The sequence below is a fragment of the Octopus bimaculoides genome, chromosome 7 (genome assembly GCF_046866305.1).
Source record: "Octopus bimaculoides isolate indiv1 chromosome 7, ASM4686630v1, whole genome shotgun sequence".
Classification (NCBI taxonomy): Eukaryota; Metazoa; Mollusca; class Cephalopoda; order Octopoda; family Octopodidae; genus Octopus; species Octopus bimaculoides.
In genome coordinates, this window is record NC_142934.1 from 16274083 (window position 1) to 16287776 (window position 13694).

At 40.2% G+C, this 13694-nt stretch overlaps 1 protein-coding gene across 4 annotated transcripts in view; it reads left to right on the plus strand.

Annotated features, from left to right (window-relative positions):
* Positions 1–13694, plus strand: part of LOC106873381 (uncharacterized) — a 158460-nt gene that overhangs the window by 91710 nt on the left and 53056 nt on the right. For all 4 annotated transcript variants that reach the window (XM_089354874.1, XM_014920722.3, XM_014920723.3 and 1 more), the window contains 2 exons: positions 4354–4554; positions 7635–13062. In XM_089354874.1, coding sequence (XP_089211000.1) covers positions 4503–4554; positions 7635–13062 — 5480 coding nt within the window. In that variant the 5' untranslated portion in view covers positions 4354–4502. The remainder of the gene's footprint in view (positions 1–4353; positions 4555–7634; positions 13063–13694) is intronic.

The window sequence follows — 13694 nt, forward strand, 5'->3', positions numbered from 1 at the left end:
ATCAGCTCTACCTCTTACTCTCATCAGCTCTACCTCTTACTGTGCCTCCCTCCTTAGCATTACCTTTTCCTCTCTCTTCTTAGCATTACCTCTCTGCCTCTCACTGTAACCCCACCCACCTCAGCTTGCCTCTCTCTTCTTCCTCAGTTGGCTTTCCTCCTCAGCTTAACTTCTCCTTCTTGACTCTGTTTCTCTCTCTTTAGCCCTTCCTCTTCCTCACTCTCTCCTTCCACTTCTACAGCTCTACTCTTTTCTTTTTATCTCCCCCCCCTTTCTCTTACTGCCTTCACAGTTCTCTTTCTTTTTCTGTTTTTTTCCTCTCTCTCTGTTTTACCTCTCTTTCCCATCTCTTCTTAGTTCCAGCTCTTTCTCTCTTCCTTTCTTAGTTTCACACCCTCTCTCTTTCTACATACTCTTTTATTTCTTTCTCAAACTTATTCCTTACTTAGCTGTACACTGCAGCAAGACTAAAAGAAATTCTTACTCATTAGGGCTGTGGACTCAGTGCAGATCTATTCATAAGACTTCTAATTGGAGAAAATGCTGTTGTTTAGCCCTGGGTCCGGCTGGATTGAGGAGACCGATGATGAAAAGTGTTGCAGCCATCACCCTTCTGTTCCTTTCCCAGTCACTCCGTCACTTATGACGTCGAGGGTTCCAGTTGATCCAATCAACGGAACAGCCTGCTCATGAAATTAGCATGCAAGTGGCTGAGCACTCCACAGACACGTGTACCCTTAACGTAGTTCTTGTGGATATTCAGCGTGACACAGTGTGACAGGGCTGACCCTTTGAATTACAGGCACAACAGAAACAGGAAGTAAGAGTGAGAGAAAGTTGTGGTGGAAGAGTACAGCAGGGTTCGCCACCATCCCCTGCCGGAGCCTTGTGGAGCTTTAGGTGTTTTCGCTCAATAAACACTCGCAACGCCCGGTCTGGGAATCGAAACCGCGATCCTATGACCGCGAGTCCACTACCCTAACCACTGGGCCATTGCGCCTCCACTTTCCCAGTCACAGTGCAGCTAAAACTATATGCTCCAATATGTTCATTTTTTTTTTTAAAGAAATTAGACTGTAATTTGAGAGAGATTTGACTGCTATTTCTAACATGGTGAAAGACCAGATAAAGGACTCCTTCTCTAATTGGTGCATATAAACATTTAATTGGTGCAGACAAAGTACACCTTCCACTATTTTATTCCATGCTCTTGTGTTTCATACTTCAAATCTCGCCAAAGTTTTTGTATTTTTTCCTTGAATTCTCAGTTTGTCTCCCTTCTCAGCTTTAACTCTCCCTTCTCTCTTTTTCCCCTTCATCTCTACAGTTCTGCTTCTCTTTCTTTATTCCCCCCCTTCTTTCTATCTCCAAAACTCTGCTTCTCTGTAGAGAGTTTCTGGAGACTACACCAAACAGGTTCTTCAATCTTAAAAAAAAAAAAAAAAATCCTAAAAAAGAAGACACTTTACATTGAATGTCATCCTAGATATACTATGCCTCAATGAAAGAAGGAAATGAATAATTATAACTGGCATGTCTTTTATAACTGCACCCCTCAAACTAATTAACTACAACAAGCAACTGGAGTTAATAAGAGAAGTGCCAAAATTACTTAGATATATATTACATCATGGTCAAAAGTAATTCTTATTTGTCATAGGTGAAAATAGAAGAGAGGGAGCAGAATTAGACGCTGCTCCTGCTGCTGTTGTACTCCACTTTTTATTCTAATTGCTCATTAGTTATCCTGCACTCTGGTATTGTCTTAAGCTGCTCCTAACAAGTACCAACTAAGGCTGCCAGTTATGTTCAGTTATCATCCCTAGTCACACTGCAGAATCCCGGGGGGGGGGGGGGGTAAACGGGAGTAAAGATTACTTCATTCATCTATGGAATGCCAGTGAGTGTAACCTTACTACATATTTCATTATACTTCTTCATTATTTATGAAGATTTGTATTGTGTGTGTATGCGTAGTCTTGTGGTTTAGTGGTTAGGGTGTTGCACTTGTGAGTATAATGTGTGTATGCATACATATGTATGTTTTGTGTGTGTATGTGTATATATGTATATGCATGTGTATGCATGTATGTATGTGTATATATGTATATGCATGTGTATGCATGTATATATGTGTATATGTATGTACACGTGTGTAAAACATTTCTATGTGTACATATGTATGCGTGTATGTATGTGTATTTATGTGTGTGTGTATGTATATATTGTATGTATAAGTATGTGTATATCATCTGGCATAGAATGGCATGATAAGCATGCAGCATTTCTCAGTGCACTCTGCACTGGAATAATTGACTGGAATATTTATTGTTAAGCCCTGCCAGGTCAGACTTGATTTTGCAAACCGAAGATCAAAAGCATTCCATCTGTCAACACTTAATGTTTTGTATATCTTGAACCACAATGTCCGTCCAACATGCCTTTTCTTTATTAAGATGATGAGGTATGATTGAGGGGAGATTGGGCTGCTATTTTAGCATGATAGAGTGACCATGCAAAGAATGTTTTGTTAACTTTCTTTGTCATATTTTCAAATGGTGTGTCTTGTTCATATGGAGAGCAAGTTTATTAAAAGTTTCTCTGGGAAAAGATGACGAAAGACTGGTTGAGCTTCCTGCTGTCACACTTATAGTTATCTTCAGAGTTTTGTAAATGAAGAAACAGTAATTTCTTATAATATATAGGCTCAGGCATGGCTGTGTAGTTAAAAAGTCTGTTTCCCAAGCACATGGTTGTGGGTTCAGTACCACTGCATGACATTTTGTGCTGGTACTTGCTTCCTACTATAGCTGTATATTGACCAAAACCTTTGATTGAATTTGATAAACTGATACTTAAGGAGATCCTCTGTGTGTGTGTGTCTCCAAAAGGATGCATGAACCTAATGTAGGTTCAACAACTATCTAGCAATAACATGGGCCTTCAGAAATTCTGGGCTGGTGTCCAACATGCTGGAAGAACATTGGGAGTGAGGCACTTCTTAGCTTTTGTTAAAATATGTCTCTTAGAGACGGTCACTCTGATATGAAAGTAGATATGCTGGGAATGATAATGAACTTTTGGGGAATCTTGCACTTATGATCATGATGCTACCATGTTCCTGAGCTTGTAACCCATATTGACCCTGGATTTCTTGCCTTGGCCTGTCTCTGGATCATATCAGTAGGGTGGAGAGGGTTTATGAGTTGTTGCACAATCTTTATTTGACTTTAAATTTTAGGTTGTGCAATTACTGGTGAGGCAACTATTTGATACCTGGTCGAGTAGGAGGGTACTGTGGAAAGCATGGAAGTTGCGGGCACAAACCTGGGTGAAGGTGACTGTTGGTGCGATAATCTCATGAATGGCTATTGCTGGCATTTTGTATGGGCAATGGTCAGTGATTTCTTTGGTCATGTGTGGACAGACATCATCATCATATATATGTATGTGTTTATATGTAATATGGGTGTGTATGTGTTTATATGTAATATGGGTGTGTATGTGTTTGTCTCCTTGTCTTGAGATTGCACAATGGTTGTCAACAAGCGTTACCATCATACATGTAGAAATATTACCTTGCTTGGAAACAGGTAGAGTTGGTGAAAAGAATGACGTCTGTCTGTAGAAAATCTGCTTCAATGAACTCTGTCTGATGTTTGCAAGCATGGAAATGTGGACATTAAAATGACCATGATGGTTTGTGAGCCAAGCACTCTTAATTAGATTTGTGTCTGCTCAGTCCTTACATATGCTAAGCTGACTGTGTTTAACCCTTTAGCATTTAGATTATTCTCTTATATGTAATGCTTATTTATTCACATTACTTTGAATTGACTATGCATTATCCTGTGGCTTCAATATTTCAACGAAGCAATTGTATATTTTTAGAATGACATTGTAGTGTAGGTGTGAGAGGCTAGACCTGGCCAGTTTGAACATAAAATGGATAGAATTTTGGGCCAGGTATGGCTGGTTTAACCCATTAATGCATAGCTTCCAGAAAAATAGATGCAGGAAAAATTAATTTTGCCTGTTAAGTAAACTACCTATTGAGCTTATTTTTAGTATAGTCTGCCTTTAAACTAGTGCTCTATGAATGAGCAGGCACTGCGTACTTACAAACCAATTATACACACATACGAAACAAGTAATAGTAATTTTTCCTGCATCCATTTTTCTGGACGCTATGCATTAATGAGTTATATGTTAAAAGATTGGGTAAAGAGAGTTCTGTCCTATTGTGATTGGCTGGCATTTTAGAATGGGTGTGATTGCATTTGTATGCACAAACATACATTTTTTTTATGTCTACTGGTCTATTAAGTCGTTTCTTTTTTGCTGATTTTCCAGATGTTTCAATGGAAGGATAAGTTAACTCCAGGTAAAACACCTTCAATCGCCGTCCGTGACAAAGAACTACTCTCTCTCTTATTTGGGAAAACCAGAACAAAAACAAAACCAAACAAAAGCCTCAAACATTCTGGGAATATCAAACTACAATGGCGACATACCGTGAAGAAATTGTGCGAGCAGAATTGAAAACTCCACCTGGTATGTATAAGTACAAATTACATACTCTTTTATTTTGTCACTGGGTTTGATGTTGTTGTTGTTGAGCTTGTAGAATCGTTTATTACGCAGGGCAAAATGCTTAGCAGCATTTCATCTGTCTTCTTGTTCTGAGTTTGAATTCTGCCAAGATTAACTTTGCTGTTCATCCTTTCTTGGTGGATAAAATAAGTACCAGTTGGGGGTTGATGTAATTGACCCACCTCCCCAACCACCTCTGAACTTGCAGGCGTTGTGCCAAAATTTGAAACCATTATTATTATTATTATTATTATTATTATTATTTAGTGATCTGGCAGAATCATTAGCACTCTGGACGAAAAATGCTTGGTGGTATTTCACCTGTCACTACATTCTGGGTTCAAATTCTGCTGATGTCAACTTTGCCTTCCATCCTTTTGGGGTCAATAAATTAAGTACTAATGAAACACTGGGGGTTGAAGTAATCGACTAGTCCCCTCCCTACAATTTCAGGCCTTGTACCTATAGTAGAAAGGATTATTATTCTTCTTCTTCACTGAGTTATGATGACGAACTGACAGAATTGTTAGCACGCTGGGCAAAAATGCTTAGTGACAGTTCGTCAGCCCTCATGTTCTGAGTTCAAATTCTGCCAGAATTGACTTAGCCTTTCATGCCTTCGGGGTTGATAAAATAAGTACCAGTTGAGTACTCGGGTTGATGTAATCGACTTAACTCTACTGCTTCGAACTTAATGGCCCTGTACCCAATTTTGAAACCATTATTATATTTCAGTTATTATTTTTTGTTTACATTTGCCTATGCTAGGGGAAGAAACCCAATGCTGATGACTATTTTCCTGGTCTATGACTGTCAGGAGGAAACCAAGAAGTTATGCTGTGGTTTGAGAGCCGGTCTGGATGTATGCAACAGAACAGACTCTGCTAAAGGGAAACCCAAAGGCCACCGAGAGGTGGTTTTAAACTGAACAATAGCCTTATAACCACTCTTCACTCTGTTAGCATTCTTACTTCTTGAAGTGGTCCAATGATAACTGGTTTCTTCAAGAATTGATTTAGAACAGTTGTTCTCAACTGAGGTCTATGTGGCTCCGGAGTCTCCATATATGATTTTTGGGGATCCATGCAACAAAATAGTAAATTGGGGACCCACAATAGTATTTGAAGGGCTCTTGAAAAAATTTCGCTTTAGATGTATGTATTGCAAGAAACAATTAGGGTTCTTTAATGTTTTGCATAGTTCAACCTACGCAAGTTAATATGTGAAAAATGAAATAGGAGTTTTGAAAGGAGTGTCTATAAAACTCGCTTTTAAACATCAAATGGCTGTTGGGGTCCACCAGAATGAAGTAGTAATCAAAAAGGTCCATAGATAAAAAATGGTTGAGAAACTCTGATTTAGTGGGTTACGTAAAAGATAGTGTGTGTGTGTGTGTGTGTGTGTGTGTGTGTGTGTGTGTGTGTGTGTGTGTGTGTGTGTGTGTTTGGTGTGGTTGAAATAGTAATGTACCAAGCAAAATGGCTAGCATCATTTTAATTTCAACCTAAATGTGACCTTTCATCCTGCCAGGATCTATAAATTATGTATCATTTTGATATGCTAAAATCTGGTTTAGATGACTACACCCTTTCTTTTTTCCTAAAAAAATATGTTGTGGCTGTGTACTAGTAGAAGGCTAATCACCACCATCACCTCCGCAGCTGCCACTATCGTCATCAACATCATGATCACCACTACCACCAGCATTGCCACTACCATCATCTTAACCACCATCACTACCATCACTGCCACTGCCACCATTATCAAATTTCCATGTAGATAATATTAGTGGATGAAACTTCCTCAATTCTCAAGAACTTTGAAGGACTCTCTCGCTGACAGCTGGATAATAGTGTTTACAACAAACTTTGCTGTATGGCTTTCAGTTAACCATTTTTAAAAATTTATTTCTCTCAGTTCCTTGAACAAGTGTATTGGTAATACCATTGCTAGTCTTGCTTAGGTCCTAGTCAACTCTGATCCAGCTGAGCTATGGTTAAAAGCATTCCAGCCATGATAGTCTATGACTGTCCAAACACGTTATGGTCAAAAGCATTCCTACCATGACTGTCCAACTGAGCTATGGTCAAAAGCATTCCAGATATGACCATCCAGCTGAGCTATGATCAAAAGCATTCCAGATATGACCATCCAACTGAGCTATGATCAAAAGCATTCCAGCCATGACAGTATAGCTGAGCTATGGTCAAAAGCATTCTAGTCATAGCAATCCATTTTATTCCCAAAATAGTGTCATCTTGCGACTAGCTGCATGGCCTAGTGGTTAAAGTGTGGGTTAATAATAATAATAATAATCATAAGGTGGCCAGTTCACTTCTTGGACTGGATTCTACACCAGTGACCTTGAGTTGTTTGGGTCAACTATATCACTCATATAGCTCTGGGATTGATAAAAACAAGTACTGATCAAGTATAAAGCTTGGTTAACTTAATTACAAGGCTTTCCTCCACCATTACAAAAGAGAAAAAAAATCTGTGACCTTGTGCCATTGGAAAAGCCTAATGGTATTGCTGTTATAATAATATGTTAATGCTGGACAAAATGCTTAGCAGCATTTCTTTTGACTTTTTGCGAGTTCAAATGCCATCAAAGTCTACTTTGACTTTCATCCTTTGGTAGGTTGAAGTACTAGTTGAGCACTGGGGTCAATGTAATCGACTAGTCTCCTCCCCACAGTTTACGGGCTTTGTACCTACACTAGAAAGGATTATTATTAAGACAGTGAACTGGTAGAATCGTAGTGCCTTCGACAAAATGCTTAGTGGCATTTCGCCTGTCATTACATTCTGAGCTCAAATTCCGCTGAAGTCAACTTAGCCTTTTATCCTTTGGGGGGGTTGATAAAATAAGTACCAGTTGAGCACTGGAGTTGATGTAATCAACTTACCCATCCATTGAAATTGCTGGCCTTGTGCCAAAATTTGAAAACGTTATTTTTATTATCATTATTATTATTATTATTATTATAATCATCATCATCCTCCTCCTCCTCCTCCTCACCACTTGTTTTCCATTGCAGCTGGGCCACCGCAAACCCAAAAGTATCAAGTGCAAGTCCGAGCTGTAAAAAGTCAGAGCAGTGAAAGTGGAGATGAGCACTGTACGTGTTGTCCGTATGGATACCACATTGATTTGGATTTTCTCAAGTACTGTGAAAACATGTCAAATGGCAACACACTCAAACAGCTCAAGAAAATCAAACGCAACAAAAAGAAGTTGCGTAAATCGATGGAATTCATATTGGATCAGGAAAGTGGGACGGCGACTGAAAACTCTGAACTTCCACCTGACATTGTCCACTCAGCTGACGCTAGCCGCATTTTAAATATAGTCGAATATGAATCATCAGCTACGCGTAACATTCTTGAGGAAATAGATTCATCAGTGAATGCCAAGATTAAAATGGCTGGAAGACAGGCTTACATGATGCAATCTTCCTATGACAACAATGATACCAGTGAAGCACTGCATGCTAAATTTGGTACCTTTCCTTACAAGAATGCTGTCCAGGAAGAAGCTTCTGTTCCCTGTACGTTGGGCCGAACTGACTCTGTGAGTTCCATCTCATCCCTGTCTACAGTTTCTAGTGAACAAAATTACCCCACGACTAACACAATGTACGAACATTCCTCACACCACACAAAAAGTACTTTCCGAACAACCACAGTAACTTCATCAGAATTGGCAGCAACCATAGCAACACATTTTCCACAACAGAATGGTTCTAGCCCAGCCCATAATTCTGTAACCTTTGACAGCCAAAATTCGACAATGATTAGCAAAGCATCTTTGGAGGCAATCCGCGAAGCAATGGCTGTTAGCCTCCAGCGAATGAGAGAACTGGAAGAACAAGTGAAAGCAATTCCAGTGCTGCAAGTTCGGATTTCTGTCCTCAAAGAAGAAAAACGGCTCCTGATGCTGCAGCTGAAAGCTCAGAACCACAAACTCAATCAAAGAAGCATTGGTGTTAGCAACAGCACAACTACTTCAGAAAAAACTGTAACAACTTCAGAAAGAACTTGTAGGACTCTAGATGAAATAACCAGCCGTATTCATGTAGAACCTCCAAAACAGAATGAACAAATACAACATAAGCCATACCCCCAACCTCAATTTCACACAGTTCAGACTGTTGCTGTCATTAAGACTCCCACTACTCGTTCCATAGGAATTGGAGACCATTCAATTGAGGTTCCTTATGATATCCAACCTGACTTGAGTTCAGCATATTTCTCACAGAAATATCCAGATACTCATACTGAAACTTGGGAAAAAGAAACCATCATTTTGCAGCCAGTTCATTCAGAGGTTTCCCATACTTCTCATGTTTCTCAAGTTTCTCAAGTTTCTCAACTTGCCCAACATGTTTCTTCTACATCAGCTGAACATCTTGTTTCCCCAAGCCCAGCTGCTGTCAGAAGCCCCAAGCCAGTTACTCGAACTGTCGGTGTTGGTGATGGAAATGTCTACGACCAATCTGACTCCGGTCTCCACATTCACGAGAAAGAACTGCGCACACTTATTATTGGTCAGCCATCAACTTCCCTGTCTAAACGTAATGTTGGTGTCGAGTGCAAGGTATCGACAAGAGATGTTGGTATTTCTTATATCTGTGATGACTTGAAGCCTTCTATGCGTTCAGTAGGTGTCGGTACCGATGATGGTAGCCTTTCATCCACATGGAATATTCATTTCAAGAGTGAAGAAATCACAACAGCTATACGTCAAGTTTTGAGTAAAAACGTCCGCAGCGTAGGAGTTAGTTGTCACATGCATGCATCGGGTAAAGAGGCAGGAACACAATACAGATGGGAAGTGAGTACTCGTAGCATAGGTTGTGGTAGTTACAGGGTAGATGATGTTCCCCCTGAGCCACAGAAACAAGTTCGCACATTTTCTGTTGCTTGTGAAGCAAAACCCACTCAGACACACCGTTCCTGTCTAACTGAAAAAGGATGGACTATGGAGCAAGGTACACTCACTGATTCCCTAAATGTGGAGCACCGATTCACTAACACGCCCAGAGCAATCTGTGTCAATTCCTCGACAATAACAGATAATCCAAAACTCAAGATGAATGGCTGTCAAACAGATGTCAAAATTTTCATGGCTCTTGAACAGATTTGCAATCGCAGCTGTAACACAGATATTCCAAATCTACGGACAGTTGGTGTCAATACACAACGGCCTACTCTCTCGACATCCAACTATGAACTCGATATCTTCTCAATTGAAAATATAAAAGAAAAAATCGAACATTATCAAACGTACACCGAGAAAACTATTTCTGGCTCCAGTGAAAGTTCTTTTTCACAATCGAGCAAGACCACCAAGTCAGGAGACCTCTCACAGTATGGTGATGGTACTACCATCCATAAGAGACAACAGGGTGAGTTTCAAGGTCAGTCTTCACAATCGTCATCATCTTTAACATCAGCACCATCAACGGAATACAATACAATCAAATCCTCTGTCACATACGAGTCTTCAGGAGGACAGTCTTCTGATGACCAGTCTTCTGGTAGACATGGTGGTACTCAAGGTATGACTGTGAAGCAACGGTCGGTGAAGGCTCCAGACATGATGTCCTCCTCATCAAGTGTAAAAACAACTACATATTTTCAGTCAGATGCTCTTGATTCTGACTCTAAAACTTCCAAATCTTCCACTTTAGATGCTGAAAGAAGTGCATTTCTGAGAAATATGGCTGAAAGTGCAAAAATGTCAATGATGGGTCTAACAGACTCTAAAACTGAAGGTCAGACAGTTATTTCAGGCGTCAGACACAAGCAAGCTGATGGTGCCAATGTAACTGTCAGCTCAAGAGTTGCTGGAAATCAACAAGTTAGCTTGGGTACCATTGTAGACCAACAACATGGCATGAGTTCCACTGGAGATCAACGATATAGTTCAAGTGTCACAGGAGACCAATGGGTTAGCTCGAGTGTTTCTGGAGATCGAGTTAGCTCAAGTACAACTGGAGATCACCAGTTTATCTTGAGTTCTACAGGAGGCCAACAAATTAGCTCAGGCTCTGTTGAAAACCAGCAAATCAGTTCAAGAATCACTGGAGATCACTCGGTTAGCTCAAGCTCCATTGGTAATGAATCAGTTAGTTCAAGTGTCATGGGAGGTCAATTGGTGTATTCAACTGGAGCCCAGTCGGTCAGTTCAAGAGACTCTGGAGAACATTTAGTTAGTTCAAGTGTTATTGGCGATTCTTCATTCAACTCGAATGTCAGTGAAATTCAGGTTGTTAGCTCAAATTTAAACAAAGATCGAGCAGTTAGCAGCAGTTTTGAACCTTCAGCTGAAAACGTAGTTACGTTACATGAAACTGAGCGAAGAGGGTATATGGGCAGTGGTGCTAATGAAAAGACAGTGACCAGATCATCTGGAAGTAGTGTCTCCGATTCGGAGGTCTGCTTTCCTCAAGAGTATACTATCTCTGCTCAGACCATAAACATACAGCAAGTTGACGCTTTAAGATCTAAAGATGGTAAAGGATCACAAGAACAAGAGGTTAGGACTATTAGTAACCGTGGTAATGTAGACACAATTGAAGGTAATGCTTTGAGTGGAGGGACTCATATGGTGTCTGGATCAATGTACAGTAAGTCCTCTGGATCGTCCTCTGGATCGTCCTCTGGATCATCCTCTGAAACGATGTTCAAAACATTAGTGCCTTCTGAACAAGATCAAACTAGAAAGCAAACTAAACAATTTCACACTGCTACTCATTCATCAGATGTTTATGGACCAGGGTCAGATTATCGAACTGGCATAGCTTCATCAGGATATATTTCTGGAAAAGTTCCACATGATGAATTTTCTCACCAATCGCTGGTGACAAGCATCAGATATGTTTCTGAACCTGTTTCTGAAGTCTCTTCAACTGAGGTACTCTACAGAACTCCAAAATCACCACAAAGTTCTGGCAGTGTTCACGGTCAGAATATCACATATTCTAGTTCTTCAGAAAAACCATCCATGGTTGCAACAGTCCACAGTGAGGGGTCTGGTTCAATAGATGAAAAACTTTCGATTGAACCCATGCTCACTGGAACTAAAATAATATCAAAAGCTTCAGAATCTCCTCAGATTACTACCAGAGTGTACAATGAGAAAACAACACATAGTAGTTCTTCAGGGAGTCATAGACTGGCATCTGAACCTGTAGTTACTATTACTGAAACTATCTATAAGTCTCCGGAATCTTCTCAGAGTACCAGCAGAGTATATAGCAAGAAAACAACACCTAGTTCTTCAGGGGCACCAGTTGTAACTGAAGTGGTCCGAAGTGGTGAAGGTTACTCTACAAATCAAAGACTGGCATCTGAACCTGTTGTTTCTATTACTGAAACGATCTATAAGTCTCCAGAATCTTCTCAGAGTACCAGCAGAGTATATAACAAGAAAACAACACCTAGTTCTTCAGGGGCACCAGTTGTAACTGAAGTGGTCCGAAGTGGTGAAGGTTACTCTACAAATCAAAGACTGGCATCCGAACCTGTTGTTTCTATTACTGAAACGATCTATAAGTCTCCAGATTCTTCTCAGAGTGCTAGCAGCATGTATAGTAAGAAAATGGTGTACAGCAGTTCTTCAGTAGGGCCAGTTGTAACTGAAGTATTACATAGTGGTGAGGGTGATGCAGCCGATCAAAGGCATGTATTCGAACCTATGCTCTCTACAGCTACAAGAATGTCTAAAGATTCTGATTCTTCTAATAACAGCAATGTTTATACAAAAAAGACTGTTTATACTCATTCTTCAGGTACACCTATTGGACAAAGAGAATTCAAAGATGACAAAAACATCGAGTCTCATCAAATATCTGGGTTAAGTACTTCTCTTTCAGAGAGTAGCCATAATATTGAAGTATCAAATACAGACAGTGATTCAGTGGCTGCATCACTTTCCCTGTCATCATCATCATCTCAAAAATTGGAAGACCTCAGTTCATCTGCAGACTTCCCTGACAGTGTGTCTTCTTCTCGTATTTGTGCAGATAGTGTTCCATCTTCTGTTGACAGTGCTGATACCAGATCATCTTCTGGTGACTGTCCACAAAGTGTTATGTCGTCTTCAGACTCCCTTAAGGCAGATCTCAACCAATTGGGTTTGGAGATGTTCACAAACAGGCAGAGCAACATGTTGGGTTTAGGTGCTAACAAAATGCACACGGAATTTTCTCAGAGTAGTGGTTGGAATCCTGAAAATACAACATACTCTTTCCGAATAACTGAGATGGTAACTACTTCATCCTCAGTTGGAAGTGAACCAGACTTGAGTCGAGATGGAGGAACGAGTTTTGAAAATAGGCATGCTCTTTCTTACGGTAACCTCAGTGAACCTAATATCCAGTTGAAATCATGTATAAAGAGAAGCAGTTCAGAACCTGGCGCCAAGAAAGAGATTTCTTTTGCTGAAAGTGTACAGGGCGGGTAAGTAGTGTTCTTGCCAACTAAAATTAAATTTTTATGGTGTCGGGATGATTGATCTAATGGATTGTGTGTTTTGTCTATATAGATTCCTAAAGCTGTAGTCTTTACTCTTCCTCTACCTTATCACTGTTTTTTCTTCCTGTCATCCCTAACCGACATAATCTACATTCATTATGTGTAGGTTTCTTTTTCTGTTTCACTTTGTTTTATCTATAGTATTGCATTATTACACTGATGATTATGGTGGTTCTTCATATCTGAAGACCACGAGGAAGTGTGGCAAGCCCTCAGATGACTATGTAAACTGACCCTTGAACAACAGTCTTTGACACACACGGAGCAAATATGTAAAGCTTTAGTCAAATGGGTGTCCTGAAAGTGACTCTTTCCTTGTTTGGCATTTCTCATCCACCACAGTGGCTGCAGCATTCTCAGAGTCCGTTGCAGTGAACTGAATACAATCTCATATCACCCCCCCTCTCTGCTGCCACTCCCTCCTACCTGCCTGGGTGGGCTGGTGTTTCAGCTGGTCTGCAAGATGCTTTCTGTGGGTTCTTCTGTCTCTGTTGGTGTGTGACATGACTTTGTAGTTGTGAGGTTATAGTAGTGGATTGATCTTTGCCCTTCATCCT